This window comes from Argopecten irradians, unplaced genomic scaffold (assembly GCF_041381155.1).
Source record: "Argopecten irradians isolate NY unplaced genomic scaffold, Ai_NY scaffold_0226, whole genome shotgun sequence".
Lineage (NCBI taxonomy): Eukaryota > Metazoa > Mollusca > Bivalvia > Pectinida > Pectinidae > Argopecten > Argopecten irradians.
The window spans coordinates 21232-47689 of record NW_027187693.1 but is presented as its reverse complement, the minus strand read 5'-3'; the positions used below and the strand labels follow the sequence as shown (position 1 = coordinate 47689).

The window sequence follows — 26458 nt, the reverse complement described above, 5'->3', positions numbered from 1 at the left end:
ATCGTTGAGTAGATAATGATGATAACTAAGCTCCACGCTCGCTCATTTTAAATCTTACATCATATTGTTTCACAAATCATAAAAGTTATTTCTAACTACAGTGTAACCTTAGGTAAGCAATTAAGTAAAATAATTCGTATGGAAACTGAAAAATAACGACCAAAGTTTGCTAATTTTACATCATATTGTCAGAATATTCACACAAATCTATATTTATTGTCCTTATACAGGCTGATTTTGAATTCGCATTACTTTTAACCATTTAAACGATAGTCGTTACTTTTTTCACTGTATTTTTCAAAAAATAAATTGAAAACGTAGCGTGTTTATGTATTTAATTCTTTTTTATTGTTTTGTGCACATACAACAGAAGCCATACATTTACAGACCTCTTTTAATAACAACTTGTTAAATTATAACAATTATATAAAGGTATTCATATTTGTGCCATAAAATTATTGCACTAGTTGTGTTTTCGGTAAGGCGTAACTATAGCGCAGATTCATCAATCAGGTTCAAAATAGATTTTGGGGAAACTGTGATTCAATCTGATTAAAATACAGATCATCATTATACACTACGTTATGGAGTTTAGTGTGTGGAATGGTGATCTGTATTTTAATCAGATTGACTGTGATTGTGCTAAATTGATTGCGCCAAAAGTCTTACGTTTACTTCACAAAGCATTCATAGTTTTTATTTAAAACCATTAAGCCTATAATTACTTACATAGAACATATGTTGTGTTTTACCAAAATTTTAGAGTCAATTCGATGAACGAAAATTACATTAAATTACTCTGATGATGTGGAATGATAGAAACAAATTGTGATGTAGGGGTTTGATGATTTAATCTAATTACAGTACTGAAGAATTGCAGTATACACATATACAATCTGAACTAAAGATAAAAGTAGACTTGAGTGAGCACAGTAATCCCACGTCCATGTTCAATTAGTAATAAATGCATAGATATGAACCTATATTTGTTGCAAAGTTCTCTGCACATCTTTTATTATCCATATATATATTTTGAACAGCATGGACAGTTCTTTTATAAACCAATCTGTGCGAGAATGATCTTACCATTTTGTGTAAAAGTTTTGATATTTATCTAGTTTGACTAGTTCGCGTTATTAGCGTTCTTATCCAATCATTTCGGTCACTTCACAGATCGCGTTCGTTCCGTGATAGTCTTCATGTAATTTTCAGCTTTTTGTCTTTTAAAGTTTGTTTTGTGGAGTGAGCTTAACAACATTTCGCATATTGTACGCCCCTCCTCGAGATCGGAAGGTGTTCCACGACGAATGAAACACTTGATGAGCCCGAATTGTCCTTGGAGTTTAAAGTGGTTGTGATCCTCTTCCATCTCAACTGCACGCTTGAAGTGCCTTCTTGCTTTTTCGATGTCGTGTTCAATGAAGAACCTTGCAACCTGTACGTGAAATCCTGGAACAGCCAGCCAATGACAGATGCGTCTCTCCTCTAGAAGTTTTTCCAGTTGCTTGGCATATTTCTCTCCTTCTTTGTAATAACTCACTTTGTCGTCCGGGTTTTCGGTGTTTGCTATTTTTGTGGAATAGCATTTGAGAAGAAGCTTCAAACACATGGCATTGTGATGAATACGTTGATATTCACTTACTTTGACAATCCCATAAGCGAAATACTTCGAGTCTGTTGCCATCAACATTTCTTTGTACTGGTCAATGATCCTGTCCAGGACAATTTTGTTGTCCTTCGCGTCCACTCTGCTCCTTTTCCGGTCTAGTAGGCAGTGATACAATAGCCCATTTCTTCGTGTGATGAGACTTTGAACAGAGAGAAACTGAGGATAATCCCTTTGCAATAATATGCCGAGAAGATATGCAAGCCGCAGATCATTCCAGCACACCAGTGATAATTTGTGCTCTGTCTGACTTTGGTAATACAAGTTTCTGCCATTGTTGTACAGTATGATTATCATCATTTCCACAGTATATACTGTTCGTAGCTTTTTAAATGGCATCGCAAGATTCTTTTCAAGCAGTTTCTCATAGAGCTCCTGACTCAGTCGCCCTTGCTGAGATTCCACATGCTTCAGGCTCCCTGGAAAATTGGCGACTTTTCTTAGATGGTCCATTTCATGTTCGCTTCTTTTTGTTTGCATTATGATATCGGTTATCACATCTGCTTGAAGTGTTTTGGAAGCACTGTCTAGACGTTGGTACAACATTTCGACTCGCGAATCCTTCTTTCTGGCACTTTGTATATGGTTTACATTTTCCTCCTCAAGTTCCATTTCTGGGTGAGAAACTTTTACCTTTTTGTGTTCTGGCCCTTCGGTTATTTGACAACTGGACGGATAGGCCTGGTAGTGTCCACTGTCCAAACGACAGAAATATTGTTTACTGTCATCAATATATTCCGTGCAATTCACTGACTCCCTTTCGTCGGTGTTAAACATATATGAGTGTAGATCACGTTCATCAATGAACTCGAAACAGAGAGTCTTTGCTTCGTACAGGTGCTCGTTTGCGAGCAAGCCCTCGATACCACCAACACGGAACGTCACTCCTATCGCTGCATGGATAGCACACATTAGAAACGTTATTTCTTTAGTTCGTGTTATTTTAACCGCAGCAAGCGCAACTTTGGCAGCATGCGGGAGACATTCTAAATTGTTCTTGAAGGATTCTTTATGTCTGCAGTCAATGTTGATGATCTTGCAAAAGAAGCAAAGCAAATCTCTAATAGACGATTCTTTTTCTTCGCGAGTCAGTCTAAGTCCTAGAACCAAAGCTGTCACTGCATGGATTGAGATGGTCTGTGATTGGTTAGACGATTCAATTTCACCAATACAGTACTTCCGAACGTTTGCTATGAAGTCGAAGATAACTGTGTCTTTATCTCTGTCATCGATGCTTTCTGGGAGAAGCTCCCTTAGGAGGCTAAGTGGAATTTCGTTATGATGCAGAAAAGGTATGAATCGTAGCAACGACTTCACGTGAACTGACGAAGACTCTACTTGTTCCACAGCCAACATCTGTGCTGATACTAGCCCTTTGTCGTATTCCTGTGACGTACATGCGATTAATTCTTCGACGTTTTGCAGGAAATTCCCTTCTGAGAGAAGCTCTACATATTTCTTCACCGACATGCCCGTGAAAAATATGTACGAGTTCGCTAGAACTAAGCCGTAGGGCAGGTGTCCCATTTTCTCCGCTAGGTCCTGAATGTCCTTTTCAGAGTTCTTCATTTTGACGTGATCCTTAAAAAATTCTAAAACCTCTGATTGTGAGACTCCTCCAATCTTCACAAAAACATCATTTTCTGTACACTGCTTGTAGAACTTGGCGTAGCTCGTGGAACATAATATCTTGACATTTTTTTTCCCTGTGAAATGAGTGGATGATGCCCTCCACGACCTTACACGTTGCCTCGGTCACGTCGTCAAATATGAACAAATACTGCCTCCCGGTTCTCTGTCCCATCTCGATAAGTGACATTGCAACTTCTGCCATATGTTTGATGTAGTCACTTTTTGCCTCCGTCTCTCTTTCAAATTCCATCTTTGACGACTCCAGGAAACTTCTAAAACTCGCCAAGAGATCATCATCTGTTTGACACATTAGTTTGCACGTTGTATGGTTTGCCTCTTTCCGAAACTTGGTTGCATACCAAATGCAGGTTTGAGATTTCCCTGAAGCGGATATTCCTGTAACAATCAGACGAATGCATTGTAGATATACGAAAGTTATGAAATTCTATAAACCAAATTATTCTAAAGTAAATTAGGAAATATCCACCAATACTTCAGTTATAAACTTCATTAAGAACAACAGTTATTTTTCAATCTAACCTGTGAGAATGGCCATCTTTTCAGCTATTAAGCGCTGTTCGACTTCACGACACTTTGCTGTCTCTATGAAGTTTGGTACTAGTCCCTGCCACATCAGACTGTGTTTAGCTATAAGAGAAAATGTGTAGTTTATCAAATGCAAGCAAAATTAAACTGTTCACATAATGTCCTCGTACTGAAATTATAGTTTCATTATAGATCATATCAAATTTATTTGAAACAAATCCACATGGAATCGGGTAGTCTGGTAGACCGGGTAACTTCTCACAGCCTGCTATCAATTAGATTAAATGTGTAAGTAACAATGTGTTGATTGCACTCAAAAGTCCCACAACCCCAACCCCCAATCCTCGGCATTTTTAGATAAATTCTTTTTGCAAAATTCTGTTTCGTTCTAGCTTGGGTTAACAGAATAAAATTTGCCTGAATACATTACAAGTTTGCCTCAAAAGAACAAGTGATCAAGTAATGGTTTAAAAAGTGAAACAGAAACATAGAAAATGGCTAGGGAAATAATAATACATGTGCTTGGTATATTACCATGTATTCAAAATGCCTCACTCTTAACATAGCCGGTATATCGTACTTAAGTTTTGTTGAAATGCTCCCGATTTATTATGAAAACATTATTTCAATATCAATCAAGCTGTATATCATATGAAAATGACATAACCTCGATATCGCATGCGTTTTATTTTATATTGTATTTACCTGTGCTGATCTTTTCTTCTTTCTGTTCACAGATCTTAACTCGATCTTCAAGATCTTTTCTCCTGATCTTTGACAGAAGTCGTTTGAGATAATCAAGGCGAGTGCGTCCCACTAATTCCTTACTCCTTAATGTCGATATGAGTTCTATCCCAGTAGTGATTCGTTCTCGTTCAGAACTTGGGATGTCTTCATTTAATAGGAACAGCATGCTTTTCACATTCTCTGAAAATTTAATTAAGATATATTACTATAATTATTTTTTATTTCTTTTCATACTTCATCCGACTTTTTGATTAGCAGATACTTTTGTTCATACACGATGAAGAAAATATCCGAGAATGGTGCGAAAACCCGACGTTATCATGACGTCACAATAGAGACGTCGACGTTGCGTATTGATTTAGAAATAAATAATCCATGGGAAAATCAATGGAATCGTATGTTTAAACGTATTCATTGTCATTGGCATCGATGAAACTAGTTTTTAACTTTTGTGAGAATCCGCTAAAATCACAATTTACGTCAAATAGATAACTTTGAGTCATATGATAATAGCTCAAAATCAAGCACATCCCCTAATCATTTTTATTAAATATAACAAAAAAGTTAGACATCAGTTTGCAAACAAAATTTCTTTCAAGTATTGTCGACATCAGATGGATGTTGTCACAGTTGTAACCATAAGACAAATGACTTCAGAAATGTCGACATCAGACGGATGTTGTCACAGTTGTAACCATAAGACGGATGCCGTCGGAAATGTCGACATCACGCTTTTATCATTCAACCAATCAAATTAGGATCTATAATATGTGGCAATATCCTGAATCAGGTGTATCAGCATTAGGTTATAAATAGGACTGTAGTAGATGGTAGAGCTATTTTCATGAAGATCATTCTATTTAATGAAGGAAGTGAATGTTACTGTATAGTTACTATTCGTTGGGATTGACAATCGCATATAGTCGATATTCGCCAGCAAAGTAAATTTCAACTCAAGTACTAGTGGATTAAATAGAAAATAAACCAGGAAAGATAATATGGTTTATTTATGCTTTAAATTGACAGAACACAAACTCTATTCCCACCGCGAATCGGTGTCACAGAGAAACCGTGAAACTAATAAACTGTACAGTATATTAGGGCATACAATGTAAGTCTAGTATCTGATACAATGTTAAAGATGCTATACCGTTGACAAAAGGTATTGTTTCTCTATCAAAAACAGGGGAAGAGGAATTAGTACTTTTATTAGTTACAAAAGTTACTTACTTAAAACCATTCAAATTTAGGATAATCAAACTTATTAATTACGTCCCGACTAAATTCCATGACACAACAGGAATGAATTACTGATTGGGCATGCATCAGAAGTAAAATAAATTATTTTGTATTAATGTTTTTTGTTAATTAGTGATATATCTATAATATATTAAACATCGGTTATTGGTCAAAACATGAATATTATTTCTGCTCTGTCGGCATTGCTGAAATACAAACAACATGAAATAAGGCACATGTTCGTTCGCCTTATCAACACCTTTCCTCAAACATGTCCAACAAAACTAAAAAGAACTATTTATCTTAATACCTGCCGTCAGTTCCTCTGCCACATCGTAAAGGACCTCGTTATAGTCATCTCCGCGCTCTGTGTTCTCCATCTCTAGTTAACCTCTCTGTAAGTCAATAACACCAATAGTAATTTAAAGTGTTAAGTTAGTTCTATACCAGACTCTAAACGTTCCTACTTTGGCGCAATAAAATTTTGACGAGAACGTGATTTTGACCATTTTAGAGCAAAGATGAATTAGCACAATAAATACATTTTAGTGCAACATTTCTGACACGAAACTAATACTACCTCTAAAATGTGTACGTTTGCAGTATCTCATTCCTTTCCACTGGAGAAAATATACTACATGTATTACCTATCTAAGCCATTGAATTTTCCTATTTTCAGCTATATGATTTTACTACAGTTAATGCAGTACGTCGGGTAGTAATTACGTTTTGCGTATTTTTGTTATATGGCTATTCTAAACAAAAAAAATATTCTCGTTGAAGTTTGTAATGATTACCGTCATCATTTATTATATTAAGATAACTAGAATTGAAAATGTTATTTGTTTTTTGCAAAAATACTGTACATGAATCAAAATTATTTAGTGGTATAAATGGTCATCAGGAAATATACGGTATACATGTTTATATCATATTTACACCTGACAAGCAAATGCGTCACATCAAAGGTATCAAGTATAGATTTTTGTCTGAGGTTTTTAGGTATGGCCTTGTAGTTTACACAGTTTTAAATCTGTAAAAGTATAAATCACATGCAAATAGCGTGTTCGAGCGGTAAATGTATATGCCTATAATGTAGTTGGAAGACTAAGCTACCCGTCTCGAATGTCAAAATCACACTAAACATTTCAAAGTTGAATGATACATTACCTCGACGTCTTATTTACATAACAATACAACCCTCAAAATGCCAATTCAATCTATAGAACAGTCACGCTTACATCTTATATATGTAATCAGGCATTTACCTGTTGTCAGAGGTTTCAGAAGCTCAGCATTGTTTACTGACAGGAAAATGCATGGTTTTTTTCTCTCTCTCCAATATCAAAATCTTTTTATTATTAGTCCCCTGTCGGTGAAACCGCAGGGGAATATAATGTTTTGTTAATCTGTCTGTCTGTCCGGATTAGGTTTCCAGATGATAACTTAAGAAGGAATTGATGAATTTTGATCAAACATTTTGAATACGCAATGGTAGTATATGGGGAAAACAGCTTGGGATTGAATTTGGGGTCAAAAGGTCAACTACAAAGGTCACTGTTACTAAAATTAGATTGTTTAAAAAAATGGATTCCGGACAATAACTTGATAACAGACTAACAGAATGTGTTATTACTTCATGCAATGATAGCAAAGGAGGTGACACAGCTTGGGAATGAATTTGGGGTCAAAAAGTCAACTATAAAGGTCACTGCTGCTAAAACGTTTCAATTTTCCAGACGATAACTTGATGAGAAAACATCAATGGATCTTGTTCAAACTTCATACAACGATAGCATAGCTTGGGATTGAATTTGGGGTCAAAAAGTCAACAAAAAAGATTACTGCTATTAAAATAGATTGTTTCACAAAATATAAGTTTCCAGACGATAACTTAAGAACACATCAAAAGACTTTGATCAAACTTCACAAAATGGTTGCATATGATTAAATACAGCTTGGGATGGAATTAGATGTAAAAAGGTCAGCTAAAAAGGTCACTGTTACTAAAAATAGATTATTTCACAAATTCTAGTTTCCAGACGATAACTTGCGAAAACATCCACAGATTTTGAACAAACTTTATACAATGGTAGCATATGAGAAAGCAGAGTTGAGAGGTCAACTACAAAGGTCAGTGTTACTTTAAATATATTGTTTAAATTTTGTTATAGTCTCCGGACGATAACTTGAGAATACATCAACAGAATGTGTTCAAACTTAATACAATGATAGCATAACTAGGCAATAATAATACCTTGCTATAGATTAGAAAATGTAATTGACGGCAGGGGACGTGTGTTTCTTGCATATCATAATCTAAGAGCTCGTTTCACTAAACTTGGGAGACTTTGGACGGATATGTTTCGTTTTCTCAGTAAGGAATGTTAAAGAGCATGGACAAATGTCTGTCTCCGTTTTACCAGCCAATTAGCAACAAGTTCTAAGTGACTGTCAAGAACAAATATCTCGGATAGCCGGTATTACTACATATACACTTTTATCATGACCTTGATAACACGAGTGGTATGTGGTGAGTATGGAGGCTGATAGCGGGTCGCCACAATTGTAAACTAGCATTATAAATGACACTGACATCCTGCTTTACAAAGAAAGGGGCTACTATGAAATTTATTCATAACATCATGTTCGTAGACCTTCATTTTTAATAGTTGCTCGTTTGGAGTTGGAGGTTTTGTTTTGTTTTATTTTTATTAATTAATTTCTTATTACAATGTCTTTTATTTCATTTATTTCATTAATTTCTTTTTTTAGTGAGGTGAGGGGGTCAGAGGTTGGATGTAAATCCATTTGGATAGCATTAGGATTTGGATTGCATGCTAAACTCAAATTGAAACTACAGAACAGGCTTTCTTCTCCAGCAAGTCATTTATATTTGTGATCTGTATCAGTCTGCCTATAGTTTAGTAGGTCATTCGGTTGCAAATTTAATCAAGATTAGATAGAAACTATCTCCTAGGAGAGGTTTTGATCCTCCATGTGTATCTCACAAAAAAAGTACCGCGGGTACAAATAGGGTAACAGCATGCTGTGTATAGCCCCCGAAAAAGACTCGTGATTATATGCTTTACAGTATAAAATATTAACACCTGATTTAATCTAAATCAATTTGAATCATTTTTTCTAATTCTCGGGAAACAAGCAGGACATAATAAAAACACCGAGCGTAAGAACGGATAAATCCAATACTTTTACAAGCATATAGTATATAAACCTGCATAAATATTTCGAAAAACAATTTTGACGAAATATTTCAAGAAAGTCGTCTAGACTGTGAATATCAATATAATCACTATATCCTTATACACATGAGTTACCTCCCCTGAATATTGTACAAATATGTAATATACAAATGTACCTAAAACTGCTACAGCCTATTTGTATGGACACTTTATATAGTTTTTGTCTGTCATTTGATTCCTTTGGTTCTTCCCCCAATGTGTCAATAAAATTGGTTAAAATAAAACGAAAAATGAAAGACTAAAAGAATTAAAAAGGGAATTTATATAAATTTTAACCTTGTTTTCCAATTCCCAAAGTTTTTGTATATATATATATCAATATATATTTACATTCTGAGTGTTTCGTCACTATATGAATCAAACAACTGACGAAAATAAACATTTGCCTATGAAAACACTATGAATACATTATGAATACAAAGATTCTCGTGCATCGATCAGCTGATTTCAAATAATACGCCAGTTTCATATCAATAAAAAATAGTCCCCCACAAAATTTTAATATTTAATATTTAATGTGTTGTTTCTTGATATAGAATCAACTAAGGTTTACTGTAATAAGTCATTCAAATCTTATCTTAACTAAATTTCTTGTTTATCATTTGTCATTTGCAAAAAACAGTCGACCGGAGGGCGGAAGCTTGAAAACGCGACGTTTTGGAACGACTTCGTCATTCAGCTGTTCCATAAATCTCGTTTCTCGTCGTATGTGGGTGTCATAATTTTAAATATAATATAAAAACCTTTCAGTAATTTTTATTTTCATATATTATTCTAATGTAAACATATGGATTGAATGTATTTTTCTAATTTTCGTAGCGGCTATGAATAGCAGAAGCTATCTACATATCCCGTGGGCGCGTTCAATACATTCAATCCCTATATATGAATAAATATTTTAAAACTAAGACTTAAAACAGCACTTGCAATATATCAAACCTGTCTGTCTGAACCATATAATATATCATAAATATATGTCATACTATTTAGCAGTTTAAAAACGTATCAGAAATATGCATACATCTACTTATTGATGTTTATTTCAGGATCACAAAATAATGGAAACAATGAATTCATGATTTAAGGAATTCATGTGCATCTAAACTATAGTGTAAAAAGTTTTGAATCTAACCATTCTGACGTTATTACAATGTGTTATTACAAAGGAAACCCGCTTCTTTGTTCTAGTTTGAAAAAAGGGGGTTTAAATATGAATTTAAGCTTTGAATCTTTTTTCAACAATTGAAAAATTCCGAAATCTGTCGATATATTTATTCAATTTGTGGGACGGATGAAATAGAGATATAAATGTACACTTAATAAACCAGAAGCGGTTTATGATGAGAGTACACTCAGAGTTAACATAAAAAAAATTATTTTGGGTCTCTTTTGACTATGAAATCATCACGCCGTCATCTCATCTAATCAGAAGCAACGTTACAAACGGCGACGCCATTTTTTTCCTTTATGGGCTGATAAAGTATGTTTTAAGCCAATGCAAATGCTCGTTACAAGCAAAAACTGAATCATTGGATGATAATCTATTTATCCGTCACCCAATCTGTATCTATAACACGATTATATGAAATATTAATAAACGAATGAATAAATAAATGTGTTTTGTTAAGTTATTATTCCCTGTTTAAGCTAGTAATTATTTTTTGACGTTGTTATGAATATGGTGGTTGTAAATTATATTGCATGATATGGCATATAGGCAGGAATTTTAACCATAAGAACAAGACACCTGCAATGAAGACTGGAAACAGGTAGATTTAGGGTAAAAAGACTGAAAGTCATTAATTTAACTTTTTTTCATCAAAACAGTCCGTTATGCTGTATAATCATGATTTATACATTATTTACAACTGGCATATGCAAGTAAGGGTAAAATAGTACTCAATGTGGTCACACAAACGCTGATAGTAACTGCTATAGACACTTCTAAAAATAACGACATAGTTATTTGATGATAGAAATATGATCCGAAACTGTGGGACATTTCGCTTACAACACATCATTAGTCAACAATAGTATCTAATGTTGCATACACACACAATTTTAATCTACTTAGTGATGTTCATTTGGCCTAGGCAGTGTTATAGGCATGCACGATATCACTAGTCTTAACACTGGATAATTAGTGTAATTTATACCGGTAAATGTCGGGTTGGTAGAAGAAGACAAAAGTGAAACACAACACTTTTTAATAGGTTATATTCGTTCTGAGTTGATAAAGTGGTACACCAGTTTAAAATTAAATGTTTAAGAGTCGGACGAATAGTTTGTGTAATGTCAGTATGATGGGAAAAAAGTCCATGAGATAAGTATTGCTTCTTTTACGCCCTTTTAACAGCCAGGGTCAGGTAAAGACGGAAGGTCTCCCATGTATGAGGTGTGTAGCGTGTATGAAGTGCGCGGTGCATGTTTTGGGAGACTGCGGTATCTCCGTGTTGTGTCTACTTGTTTAGTGGAATCTTGCCCTTTTTATAGTGCTATATCACTGAAGGATGCTGCCGAAGACACCAAGCAGAAAACGGGCGAACCAGTCGTCCCACTCCCGGTATGCTGAGCGCTAAGCACGAGCACAAAACTACCATTTTTATAGCCTTTGGTTTGTCTTGGCCAGGGGACAGATCCAGAAGCCTACCTCGCAGGGTCGAACGCTCAACAGAAGGCCAAAAGTGAGGTGGTGTCAAGGGAGACGTTAGGAAGAACAAAGCTAGTTAAAAAGAAGAGAAAAGATAGGATCCACAATTTAGACGCCTTTTACGGTCATGCAATATGGGCAGAAGGTACAATTCTAACGCTCTACCTGCAGAACAGAGGAGATATGTATTCGACTGTATACTCTATAGAGATAGCACATAAACATAGCTATAGCCACAATTATCACAAACCATTATACACTAATAGCATTTCTTATTACACAAAATTGCCACATATACACGAAACTCTCGTTGCTTTCGAACCAAAAAAATAAAAAAAAACGAATTGTTTGATGCACATGTGAATTCATTGTTACAATGAAAAAACCCACGAAATAACGTTCCAAGAATAACCACAAGAAAGTATCTTAAATAATCCATGTGATACAGTATATCGAACACTACTGTCATTACGACGTGATATAAAGGGAAAAACTGCTCTTTTATACCCTAACCCAAGATCAAGATTAGACTGAAGTCTTTACTATGCCAATCAAAATTGACATAAATTTGTAACGTCCTTTGCGATTTGACAATAAAGCTTCAATTTAGATTGTTTTATATTTCAGACTATTTTTATGATCTTAGGGCTAGGAAAGAAAAAACAACTTTCAATAACTTACAACAAACATTGCTCCAACCGGCAATCTTGACGGCACCCCTATTTCAATAACTTACTACAAACATCGCTCTTACCGCCAATCTTGACGACACCCCTATTTCAATAACTTACAACAAACATCGCTCTAACCGCCAATCTTGACGGCACCCCTATTTCAATAACTTACAACAAACATCGCTCTAACCGCCAATCTTGACGGCACCTCTATTTCAATAACTTACAACAAACATCGCTCTAACCGCCAATCTTGACGGCACCTCTATTTCAATAACTTACAACAAACATCGCTCTAACCGCCAATCTTGACGGCACCCCTATTTCAATAACTTACAACAAACATCGCTCTAACCGCCAATCTTGACGGCACCTCTATTTCAATAACTTACAACAAACATCGCTCTAACCGCCAATCTTGACGGCACCAGCTATTTCAATAACTTACAACAAACATCACTCTAACCGGCAATCTTGACGGCACCCCTATTTCAATAACTTACAACAAACATCGCTCTAACCGCCAATCTTGACGGCACCCCTATTTCAATAACTTACAACAAACATCGCTCTAACCGCCAATCTTGGCGGCACCCCTATTTCAATAACTTACAACAAACATCGCTCTAACCGCCAATCTTGGCGGCACCCCTATTTCAATAACTTACAACAAACATCGCTCTAACCGCCAATCTTGACGGCACCTCTATTTCAATAACTTACAACAAACATCGCTCTTACCGCCAATCTTGATCGCTCACGTCTGACATTAACATACTAAAACATTGCTTTAACCGCTAGTCATAACCACTTTCATCCTTCAATAACAGACTTAAACATTCAGGAAAAAATTACTGCCATTTTTTTTATACATTCATTGCATTGATTTTATTTTTCCATGCATAAATATTTGTACTGATTTAATATATAACAAAGATAAAAACGATGATTGTTCTGACGAGTTATACCGTTTTGAGTTTCAATTTAATTTAAAAAATATGAAAAATAACTATCAAAGATTTGTACCTGTATATATGACTAAATAGATACATTGTACAAATGAAAAGGCCATTCATTATCATATATTATATCGCGGATTAAAGTTTCGCGAAGACCAAAATATCTCTTGAAGTCCCAAAAATACCACCCGCGCTAAAATTATCGACTTCACGGTATTTTGCTTTGCTCCAAAGTAGAGGATTTTTCTGAGTCATTATGCGATTAATTGCGCCATTTTGTAAGTCCCTCTTTGACTTTCGTAGTGTAGCTCACTGCTTTTTGGTAGGTAGCTTCTTGTGAACTTCGATTCGTGGAGAGACTTCTCAAGTTTTCTACATAGGTCACTAGCCTCCCTGAGTGATGATTCAGTGTTGCGGCTTATGAGGCAATCGAGAAGTCCAAATCTACATTTGAGAGTAAACTGTGACATTCGTTGCAAGTTATAATCTTTCTCCAACTCCACTGCACGTCTGAAGTGGTTTTCAGCCTTTTCCAAATTGTGTTTTAGGAAGAATCTTGCTAACTCCACATGGAATCCAGAACAGCTAACCACCTACATATGTGCCGATGAGTCAGAAGTTCTTCCAGTTTGTCCGCGTATATGTGTCCATCTTTGAAGTAACTCTCCTCTTCCTCCTTCGTTCCAGCGAGTGCCATTCTGGTATTAGAACACTTCAAAAGAAGTTTTAAACACGTTGCATCGTGGTGCAGACGTTGGAATTTGCTCAATTTGATGATGCCATATTCATAGAAGTTCAAGTCTCTCTCTTCCAGCATTTCTTTATATCGGCAAATGACTTTCTGTAAGATGACGTCTCTCTCTTCTCCAGATTCACTGCCATATGTTCTACTGACAAGACAGTGGTATAAAATGCCGCTTCACCTCGTGATCAGACTCTGCATGGAAGGAAATTCTATGTATTTTCCATCCAATAATTTGCCTAGTAAGTATGCGAGTCGAAATTCATTCTTGCAAACAAGAGTTAATGCAGGATATGATTTGCTTTGATACTGATGAACTCTGCCAACATTGTACAAAATAATCATCATCAATTCCACAAGAACTACTTCGTCTAGCTTCTCTCGTGATAATGCCAATTTTTTGTCGAAGAGTTTCTGGTACAGTTCATTGCTGAGTCGACCCCTTTTACGTTCATCAACGTGCTTCATACATCCATAAAACTCAGCAACTTCTTCCAAATGATCCAATTCATGAGGAGATTTTTCTGTCTGTAGGACGATGTCCGGAATCAGGTTTTGTGGTAACTTTCGTGTGACGTTTCCTAGACTTTGGAACAGCGATTTAGCTTTTGAATCTTTCATTCTTGCATTTTGTCGATTTTCTTTCTTTTCATTTTCCCTCTCTCTTCCGGGATGTTTGTTTCTTTCTTGATTCACTGATAAAGTTGGGATATACTGAAGAAGGCTGTCTGAAATGCTTCGAACTTTTTTGCTGTCATCAATATATTCCATGGTGTCGAGTGTTTCAAATTCTTCTGTAGTTAGCATAAGCGATTCGGGGTCAGTCATATATATGAGCTGAAAACAAAGTGCCATTGCCTTTTTCAAATGGTCTTCTGCTAACAAGTGATCTACTCCACTCACTCGGAAGGTAACTCCAATAGCTGTATGAAGAGCGCACATCAAAAATATCGTCTCCGTTGATAATTTCAGTTTGACCTTACGTAAAACTACCTTGGCGGCGTGAGGCTCAAGTTCTAGGTTGCTGACTGAAGTGAGATGAAGCCGGCAATCTATATTCATATTTTTGCAGAAGAAACAAAGCAAGTCCATAATAATCGACTCCTTCTCTTCCTGTGATAGTCTTCTTTCTAATACTAACGCCGTCACAGCATGGATGGAAATGGCTTGTGTCTGATGCTCAGATTGAATTTCGCCGCCTATACAATACTTTCGGATGTTCGAAATCAGCTCAAAGATGGTGGTAACTTTATCCCTTTCATCCATACTTTCACCAAGAAGTTTTTTCAACAGTGTGATTGGAATTTCGTTGTGATGAAGAAAAGGCATGAACCGTAAGAGTGGTTTAACATGTACAGACGAAGTTTCTTCCACTTTCCTGATTGTTAGCATATGTGCTGATAAAAGGCCTTTGTCATATTCTTGCCATGTACAGCTTAAACTTTCTTCTACTTGCTTGAAAAACTCTTTGTCTGATAGTTTGTCTATGTACACCTCCATGGACATGTCTGTAGTATCCAAATACGAGTTAGCCAGAACCAATCCGTATGGCAGATATCCCATTTCAATTGCCAAAGCTTGAATGCTTTCCTCTGAGTATTTCATTTTGATGTCCTTCAAAAACTTCAAAGCCTCCGATTCTGAAACTCCGGCAATTTTGACGAAAACATCATGTTCAGTACAATGCCTGTAGAACTTGGAATAAATGGTAGAGCATAGTATTTTAACGTTGTTTTCTTTGTGAAATAAATAGATAATTTGTTCCATAATTTTGCAGGTTTCTTCAGTTACATCGTCGAAAACGAACAGATACTGTTTGTTCTCTAAACTGCCAGTTTGGATTTAGGACATTGCGACTTCTGCCATCTGCATAACATAGTCACATTTTTCTTCCCTCTCTTGCTGAAATTGCATCTCTAAAAACTCCAGGAAAACTCCAAGGCTATTAATGAGGTCATCTTTATTTGTACATCTTAGCATGCATGTTACATGATCTTCCTTTTTCTGAAAATCAGCTGCATACCAATAGCATATTTGGGATTTTCCTGCGGCCTCTATTCCTGTAAATACCTATGAAATGTATAAGTAATATGATATTGCAAATCAAATTCTGATACATTTAAAAATAATAATAAAGGACATTTTACCTTTCAGTATGGCCAAACGATGTTTCTCCACACATTCCTTTACCTTCTTGCACATTGAAGTCACGATAAAATTGGGAACAAGGAGAAAGTGCCACATTGCTCTCAGCTTAGCTAAACAAAATCAAAACAATCTTCAAGAGATGACGTAAACATGACAAATAACGAATGTATGTACTTGAATTATGATAAACAATTTAGAACTTTATCAAATATATCTACAACGTATTTTTGGTCAATATTCCCAGCTAATGGTCGAAAATAGTGAGTTATCGTTCCTGTCCAGGTGTCGCCGTGGTACCCGGTCCAGCATCAGTGACAGGAGAGTTCCAATATCTTAGCAACAAGTAAACATAAAGATGGGGTAGTTTAGTAAGATATTTTAGATATGCCTTCAACTTGCTGTTCGGTTCCCGGGTGTCATGGAAGAGGTGGACATGAATTTCCGAAAAACCGGGAGCGACGGAAATTATGGATGCATGCCATAAGACGTGAAGATGAGTGCACAAGGAAGATCTGGACGCCGACAAAGACATCTGTCGTTTGCAAGGCCCATTTTTCACCGGACGATTACACGTAGCAGACGATACATGGTAAACATGAAATATAGTTCTTTTGCAAGTAATAGCTTTCAAATTTTAAAGTGTTATTATAAATTTAATGAAAATTTTGTACGTAGAGTCGTTCAGCGATTTATGCGAAATTGTAATAAACTGTACAAAGTGTACGTTTGTACAGTACATTGTACAAAGTGTACGTTTGTACAGTACAGTAGGCCTACTAGAATAGTATATGTACAGTACAGTGTAGCGACAACGTACAAGATGTACATGTACGTACTTTTTGTCACTTATGAAGCTCAGGCGTTACACAACAAACTTTGAGTTGTCCAAAGTTTTCTCAATATCTGAGTCTAGTGTAAAAAATATTGTATATACTTGGATCATATTTAAGTCCAAACAGTGGCAGGAAATTAATATTTGGTCATCTCGCAGTTTAGTGAGGTACTTTGCCCCATCTGACTTCAAAGCCAAGTTCCCAACAACTAGAGTTATAGTAGATGGCACCGAATGTCCCATTAATTAAGAAGCCAAGAGCTCCAAAAGCTCAACAAGGTACATTTTGTACTACAAGAACAGGAACGCCATAAAGATTCTAGTTGGATCAACACCAGGTGGATTGGTTAACTATGTTTCAACTGCATACGGTGGGTGTACAAGTGACGGTTAAATTGTTGAAAGATGTAGGTTTGTAAATATTTGTGATCCTGGAGACAGTGTGATGGCAGATAAAGGTTTTAACGTACAAGATCTTTTTGCTAGAATGGATGTCACTGTGAACATACCAACCTTCTTCAAAAAAAGAAACAGAATGAATTCAAAAACACTTATGCGAGATAGAAAAATCACAAGTAAAAGAGTCCACATTGAAAGAGTGATTGGTCTTGGAAAAACATTTAAAATTCTAACAAATCCTGTTAACAGTACTGAGACTAAACTTTCATCACATATCACATTCTGCTGTTATATGCTTTGTAACTTCAAAACTTGTATCATTCCTAGAGATGCTTAAAGGTTTCATCTTCAATAAAATGTAACACACTTTTAGATGTTATGAAACCAATTTAATAAATTACAACAACAGTTCAATATAATAGCAGAATCTGCTATGAGCATGGATTGTACATTATATTCTGCATATAAATGACCATTTAGAACTTTAGGACCTGTGAATGTAATTTTAATTACATTATAACTACTATATACTTTAGGACATGTGAAATTAATTTGTAATTACATTAAAACTACTATATCCTACATTACATGTAGTTAGCACTTGGTTTGAAGCATTTAAATGTCATTAGATTACAATAACTTTACTGAAAATCACATTTGGTATAATACATGTATGCCAATTTTATGATATGTATATAGTGTACCTGCCCAGTGTGGCTTATCAGAGTGTTACTCAGCTGATGCAACTCCTGTATCATTTAATGCACTTAATGGTATTTAAATACAGTATGTTCGATAGGTTTCCAAATCATACCAGTACCACAGGTTTTAAATATTAAGAAGGAAAATGCCATACTGTCGTGCCGGAATCCATTGAGATCATGATTAGACAGACTCAGTTTGACAAGTTATACTGTATCAATAAAATTTAGAATACAAATTGATCTTTTTCAATGTGCATACCAAGTTGAAATGTTATAGATTTTTTCTTCAACTACTGATGGTTCAAAATTAATCAGGCAGGTAATGTTATGATGTATAATGTGTCAATCATGCAATACTGACAGTTATAAGGGCACTTGCCTGTTTCTATTACATGATTCATGTACACTAATTTTTGTACAGGTGCTGAAATTGTCACTTCTAATGGATAGATTAAAAGTGATCATTATACACAAGTTGAATGAGTAGCAAAGTAATATTTTAAGAGTTTACAGCTGCTTTTGTTTGTTAAAGTTGTTTGTCAAAATTATTATATTTCTGATTTGTTAAGTTATCAAAACATGATTAGTGTAAACAAAGTACCTTTCACAATTTTATTTTAGCATTTTATTGAAAAGGGCCTTCTACCTTAGAGGTGACTCAAATAGTTGTATTGTAAATAGGTACGTACATTTATCATTGTTTTATCAATATCATATATTTTACTACTATCATAGCTAAATTACTTCATTGACAGATTTGATTGATGTAACTGATAAATCATTAAATGGAATAGCTATAGATAGTAATTAATAAAATATTGCTTGGAATATGTACACACTGTTCATGTATTGTTTCTTACTTTTTTACATAGTGAGGCCAACTCTGATAATATTTGTGTTTCCTATTTAGCATTACCTTTAGTCATCAATACAATATCATTACCGGCAGATAGCCATAAATGGCTCATAAATGGCTTATAAACCATATAATAATTAATTTACTAACATATTGTACTGTATTTGCAGATACCTATGCTACAAGGCAGCTTATTTATTTCATATAATTATGAAATTTATATTTGTTTTGTACCAATAAGTTCTGTCTTTTCTTTGTGAAAACTAGCTATATGTATAAATGTCAAGTGCAGGCAGGAAAAATAATAGGGAACACAATATTATGTTAGCCTTACTGATCAAATGGTTTGTAGTACAGCATATTCAACAATGTTGGTTTGAAGTATTTGTGATAAAGGTTGGTTAACTTTTCAACCATGTCTGCTATGAAGGCATCATCTCTGAGAACTGACAGGTACTTAATATCAGTGATATTTAGATCATTTGCATGGCAGACATAAGAGTACATTCCTTTAAGCTAGTACATTAGAGATGACCCTGGATTTGAAAATAGTAGTCATGGTTTGGGTCCAAAGTGTACCCACCTTCTGAAGTTTGTTTCAAATATGGTACAGTGAGAGAATTAATTGGTTTGTCTCTTGAAACATATGGGCACTTAACCTCAATGATGGACTTGTCAGTTACTATACCATGTGGTGAAGATGACAGATGTGGAAAGTCCATGGACACAAACAATCCACAAGGTTTAACGATGCACCCTGTGTCACTCATGTATTTCTGTATAGCAAAGCTCTCATATTTGCGACCATGTTCTAACGGTGCTGTTTTAATGTCAGCAAAATGTGTTAAAGATCTAGCTGGCTTGACAAAATCAGTACGATCCGTCGCATTACATATTCTTCCATACATGGATGATGGAAGATGGTGCATGCGTTCTTCTTTCCAAGCAACATTATTTATTTGACCCCGTGTGCGTTCTTCAATTGCATCTATTTTCTCTTGTGTTATGTTGAGTAAGTTAATTCTTTCAAGAAATCTATCTTGGGGTGTTAGTTTCAAATAATCATGGTCATGGGCAACAGCGAATGCATTGGCAGGCTGAAATAACTGAAAAACGGGCATTTTGGATATGCCTGAAAAATTTATACACTTACTTCTGAAATTATCTTCATATCCAGGATCATTTCTGAGGTGCTCTGTCCTTGGATCAAAATCCAAATTTGTAAATTCATCAGCTCCAGGCATATTTATGTCATGTGCCTTCAGAGGGCTACCAATGAATCGCTTTGCTTTGTGAAAACTCTGGAGCTTTTGGGTACACGTCTCCTCAATTTTAACATCTCTGTGTTTTTGAAACTTAACTGAGGCATACAGTACAGAGAGCAACCAACTAAATGATTTTACATAGACCACAGTGTTAAACTTTGTTAAAGTTTTGTACTGTATTATTAAAACAAAGGAATATTAGTTAGCTGTTGTGTTCTATAATTAAAGTCTAGGTTCTCATATAACACTAAATAGAAAAAAAAGTTTGGGTCCTTCTGCTCAAACTCCAACCAGGGTAGCTTTATTGAAATCAGGCGCATTTTGCACTAAAAAATCCTGAAATTCTAATGCTTTTACCTATTCATTATCAAAGTTGATATTTTGAATCTAAATCTCAATATGAATTTCCAAATTCATATCATGGTTATCTAGGAATAATTACCTGTCAGAAAACATTTTTACTTTTGAAATTCATAATTAGCCAGCCAATCAGCGGCCGGGTTAAAATTCTATCCTGGGCTCAATCTTGTATACACAGGGGCCATTTCGAAGGTCTTTTTTTATTTAGTTGGTTGATCCCTACAACACAGACATGTTTACAATGTGCACCTAGTCCCTCTCCTGCTGGGCAGTCACACTGCGCCTGCTGAATAGAACCATTTTTGTCAAATTGCACATCAACATCATATGTGACACCTTTCCTATATTCAGCATAGCAACTTGATGATACATAAGTAAAATCTTTGTCAGTAGATACTCTAAAATACCGGATGGTTCGCTCACTATACATTCTTTGTATTAGTATGTCTAGCTGCTTGTCATACTTGGCCAAATAAGTGGTAAGATTGTCTAGCGTGGTGCCAGAAAACACTGAATCACAGTTTACATCCAAGTATGATGAAGGATCAGGTGTGGTCATTAGGTACTCTGGGTCTAAATTTTCTGTCTTTCCAAAATTCTGATTTCTATCATAGTCAGCCAGTCTGTAAGAAATTTAGAATTTTGAATGACCTTTGAATAGGCATATCAAAGTATTTTTTTAATCTCTATTGACAGTTGCCTATTTGTATAAAATACGTAACAGATGCAAACTAAAATGTGTCAGAACCGGTTTCCGTTTGTACTTTTTAATAATGTATAATTATAAATTATTAGTGGGATTGTTACAACAGGAGTTTGAAGTTTTGTCTATAATGTATACTGATGCATAAATACATGTATTCCCATATTTCTACTATTAAAGATATGTGCTTAAGTGTGTATATATATATTATAGATAGAACTTCAAACTCCGGATCTCGTGTTGTACAATATATGTAACTGCAATGTCTGACCGATTGAAGGCTTGTGGTACATGTACAACACTAGACTAAACTAGACAAAATTCTATATGATGTACATATGTGGAAACACTGTATACAAAATATCAATATTCATGTCCAGCAAGACATTCTGCTGCAGTATATTCTACGTTATGATCATTCACGGAATCGGACATGACACCATGTTGTAAATGAAACAATTTAATGGCTGTAATATTATAGCCTACCGGTTAAGTAATTCTTGTTTACGACCGGATATTCTAGCATTTCTCTTTCTCAACTCGGTTTTGAGTTCTTTAAGATTCCAATGCGCATATTTATCACACGATTCAATTGCGTCGATTCCATCGCGTCATTGAAAATCGCATCAATAGATCGTCAAGGTAAACATTAGAGAGTTCCAAAACTGCTGGACCGGGAACAGTGTCGCCACCTGGTCAAAATCAAGATGAGATAACCCACTATTGTTTGTCATTGAAAGTACTTTACCATATATTCACAATAACTTACATTTATTTGGTTATAGCACACTTACCGTTACGAATCGTTTGAAATTTCTCTGTGTATTGACGAAGAATTTCTCGTAAAGTACTGCAGCCACTGATTATTTCGAAAGCATGTTCTAGATTCGAAATGTTGTCTTTGCTTATAATTTGTCTTCTTGCTAAGCAATCCAATATTTCCCTGCCTGTGGCATTTTCCTCCAAGCCCTCCTCCTCCTCGGGAATTTCCCACTTGCTTTTTGCAATATATTTTAGCTGGGCTAGTTTATCTGAAAATAAAGCTATATATCAGTGCCATTGGTACAATTCTTAAAGATCAGGTAAAATCGAAATGATTGGAAGAATGACATCACCAAGTAATTTTATTCATCATAACATCCGCCTTATATTCACTGACTGGTGTTATATTGTTGCTTATGTCACTAGTATAATATGAATATAACCTGGAGCGTTTTTCATTACATAGAAATCCATGGTGAAATCATGACATGACGTCAGTAAATGTTGACGTAATGTCAGAATTCGAGGATGTCTTGCCAAAATATCTGCCTTCGTTGCAATACATATTGACGTTGAGCTTCTTCTAAATGTAGGTTGTTTTATAGTATAGTTTTGTGATAAAAACGTATCTTAAATTTGTTAATGATATCACTTACTTCTTGACAATTCACAACTTATATCTTTAAGCAACGTTCTGAAGTCACTATCAGTTGCCATATTTATTCTTCTTTCCTCGTGACAGCAGTACACCTACAATTTAATCGCACCGTTGTTAAAAGACATATTAGTGAATATCATTTTAATGTATATGAGTAAACATTTCACAAAAGTATACAACTGGTATGGCATACGTTTATTTCTTTATTAATTCTTATCAGGAGTTCACAAAAATTAAACATAAGTCCTGTAGCTTCATCGATCTTGTAATCAATGGATAGGAAACCTTCATTCGCCACATATGATTGGCGGCTTGACAAATAAGTAACGGCTTTACAGACCAATCACACAAATACGAAAGTTTCATAGTTACATTATTGAGAGGTTTTTCATCGAAAGACTGAAGACTGGATATATGTAAATGATATAGTTCTATTACCATTAAACTTGTCTATATATAAAATGTGGTCTCTTTAGCAAAGCGGTCTTTATACACAGGTCAAGTTGTGTTATAAATAGACCTATGGGACGCTAACAATGTGAATAACAAATAAAAAATAAGCAGGTGGTTATTGTACAGAGGTGGTCGCTAAGGCAGGATATACTGTACACCATATAGTATATAAAATCGAGTGATTATCCTGTCAAAGTACTGATCCATATCTTTTTCCATGTATATAGCTTACATAAAAACGCTTCTCTGTTACAAATGTATACTCTGTTGGATACGAAAAGTTTTAAAAAGATAGAATAGAATTTCCAAACATGATCTGATACATGTAATAATGAACATACCGTTATGTAGTTTAAATGGGATAGTTGTAAATGTTTAAGCTTGTGCTCAGACTCGTTTTAACATTAAGTATAGAGTTTTTATGATTCTCAAAATGTAACTGTCTCTATTTGTAGCAAGTTGCCATATAGAAATATGTTAAAATCAGACTTCTATTGTTTGTAGAAGTTTTTATACACGGACTTTAAGAAAGGACAAATGTGGCGGCTATTTTGAAAAAGTGCATTTCTTACTTCAGTGCTTTGCCTGAACGACGACATTTTTAGCTACCTTATGTTCATTTCTGCTGTAAATCCTTTCAAGGTTTACTGAGATGGAAACATGAATTTATTTTTTATTTTTGCATTTTAGTGAAATTAAAGTTATTTGAAGTTTTAGCTAGAAATGTTTGTAAAACAACAAATTTTGTTACAACAAGCACACTGACCCTCTATTTTCATGGTGGGTTTAGAAACCTTACTTCATTGGCAACTTATCAACATTACTTCATTTGAATTGCAAAAAAATAGTTAGTCATCAGAACTTTTTCTGTGAAGAGAGTTAAATTTGTCAGATATTGTGAAAATACCTCGTTCACCTTCGGAAGAGTTCGGACAGACCTTTCGTAGAACTTTACGGTAGTCACATAACGTTCTCGGCAACGACGTTACAATGTCGGTTAACTTCGGTTTGTTTGAGTAAATTGGACCCACCTAGCGATGTTCAATATTTATTTGACATTTTTATCAAAAGTTTCCTAATCATTATCGCTTTTAGTCCTGTCTCTGCATGATTTACCACAGGATTTTTAACTCTTCTTAATCATGACAAAATAAGACAGATACGTATATTGGGACTGTAAAGACAAAATTTTGTTTTAAATGATTATCTTAACAAAAAATCAATACTTTTGGGAAAATTGGAAAACGAAATATTGCTCTTCTTCATCTCTTTTCACCCTTTTAATGGGGTGTATACAATATTGCCATGTATTTAAAATACTCCCAGGACATTCACTGTCCATGTGTAAATTAGTTTCAAATTAAAGTAAAAGAAAACTTTTTTTTGCGATTTAAACATAGCGAGTGCAGGTAGGAACAGAACTCTGTTTTGTTAACATATCCAGCTTAACATTTCCAGTTTAAGATTCCAGAGTTCATTTAAAATGAAAATTTGTGTATTGTAATAATTTTGGATGCTTAATAAAATGGTAACAGTGTCGAAAGTATTGATTGCCATGGTAACAAAGCTATTACATATTGCTTTTTCAAAGTGACGCTAATAGGCTTTCATATTACGATTTTCAAAGTGACGCTGATAGAATTTCGTAATATGATTTCAAAGTGACGCTAATAGGCTTTCATATTGCTATTTCAAAGTGTCGCTAATAGGCTTTCATATTAAAATTTCAAAGTGACGCTAATAGGCTTTCGTATTAATATTTCAAAGTGACGCTAATATGATTTCGTATTACGATTTCAAAGTGACGATAATATGATTTCATATAACGATTTTAAAGTGACACTGAGAGGATTTCGTATTACAATTTCAACGTAACGCTTATATGATTTCGTATTACGATTTCAAAATGATGCTAATATGCTTTCGTATTACGATTTCAAAGTGACGATTATGTGATTTCATATAAGGATTTCAAAGTGACGCTAATAGGCTTTCATACAAAAACTTCAAATTGACGCTAATATGATTTCGTATTACGATTTCAAAGTGACGCTAATAGGCTTTCAGATTTCAAAGTGACACTAATAGGATTTCGTATTGTGTAAACACATGTGTTATGTTTGAATACCCTTTGTTGTATCCAGTACACATTGTAAAATCACAGGGATCTGAGAATTAGTTACCAATTATACACTAAGTAACCATGGACCACCAGAGTGCCCTAAGACGTTTTAGAGGTCTAGATCATAAAACTTACGAATATAGTACTAAATAGAGTATGATTTTACCGATTTTGTTTATGTAGACCCCTAAAACGCCTAAAAATGGTCACTCTGGTGGGTCCATAATTATATAATCTGTAACATATTCTCAGATCCCTGTGTGTTAATCAGAAAAATACCATAACAAATAATTAAACAATTTTGCTAGACGCAATAAATGTAAACTGAATAATGAACATTGTGTGGAGTATCGAGATAAAGACTCAGATTAGAATTGATTATCGAACAACAATTAAATTATCTAATTATCTTTAGAGTTGTATATATCATTCGAATGAAATAGATGGCAAAATGCCATTTAGCTATAGATAATGCCTCTGAAGTACATGAACAGGTACTGAACCACATTTAAATTGACATTTAAAATTTGAATATAAATTATATATAACAATGAAATATGGTTAATATAGTAAATGTTTTGATAAATTCTTGTCATCATTTTGCTGAAAAAAATCACAATTTAAAAATTTAAAAGTGTAGAAACTCGTCGCAACAGAAGCAGAGCATTTATAATTTTCTATGTTTCAATACTTGACGATCAATTCAGAAATAACAATAAACATACATATGAACCTAAAACTTCGACTTACCTGCACTGATAATATCGTCACTTATCCATGCAGCCAAAACTTCCTGTTCTCTTCCACCTTATGCTGTCCCTGCTCATGAAAAAGTATTCCTCACCTTTCATGTTTGCCCTTTCAATTCGATCAATTGAGTTATTCCGAAAGCTTTATATTTCTCTACATTAATTGTGTGGGATAAAAACTTAATTAAAACATCAGTAACTTTTTAAGTGTGTAAAACTCTTGTAAAAATCGCTTGTCAGGTCTGTGTCATTTAGAACCAGACGCAGTCAAAATGGCGGTTCAATAATACACACTATATAATAAACGTCTATTGCTCTAGCTGTCCTCA

At 34.8% G+C, this 26458-nt stretch overlaps 1 protein-coding gene and 1 pseudogene across 1 annotated transcript; one reads left to right on the top strand and one right to left on the bottom strand.

Moving 5' to 3' along the window:
* Positions 1-380: 380 nt before the first annotated feature.
* LOC138312150 (uncharacterized) lies at positions 381-26458 on the bottom strand. Its single transcript, XM_069253171.1, is given in 9 exon segments — positions 381-3370; positions 3372-3694; positions 3839-3946; positions 4550-4771; positions 6141-6225; positions 16266-16376; positions 22180-22416; positions 22804-22897; positions 26131-26458. Coding segments are annotated over 5 exon segments (2931 nt in total). The 5' UTR covers positions 6211-6225; positions 16266-16376; positions 22180-22416; positions 22804-22897; positions 26131-26458; the 3' UTR covers positions 381-1162.
* LOC138312149 (uncharacterized) lies at positions 16651-17834 on the top strand (annotated as a pseudogene).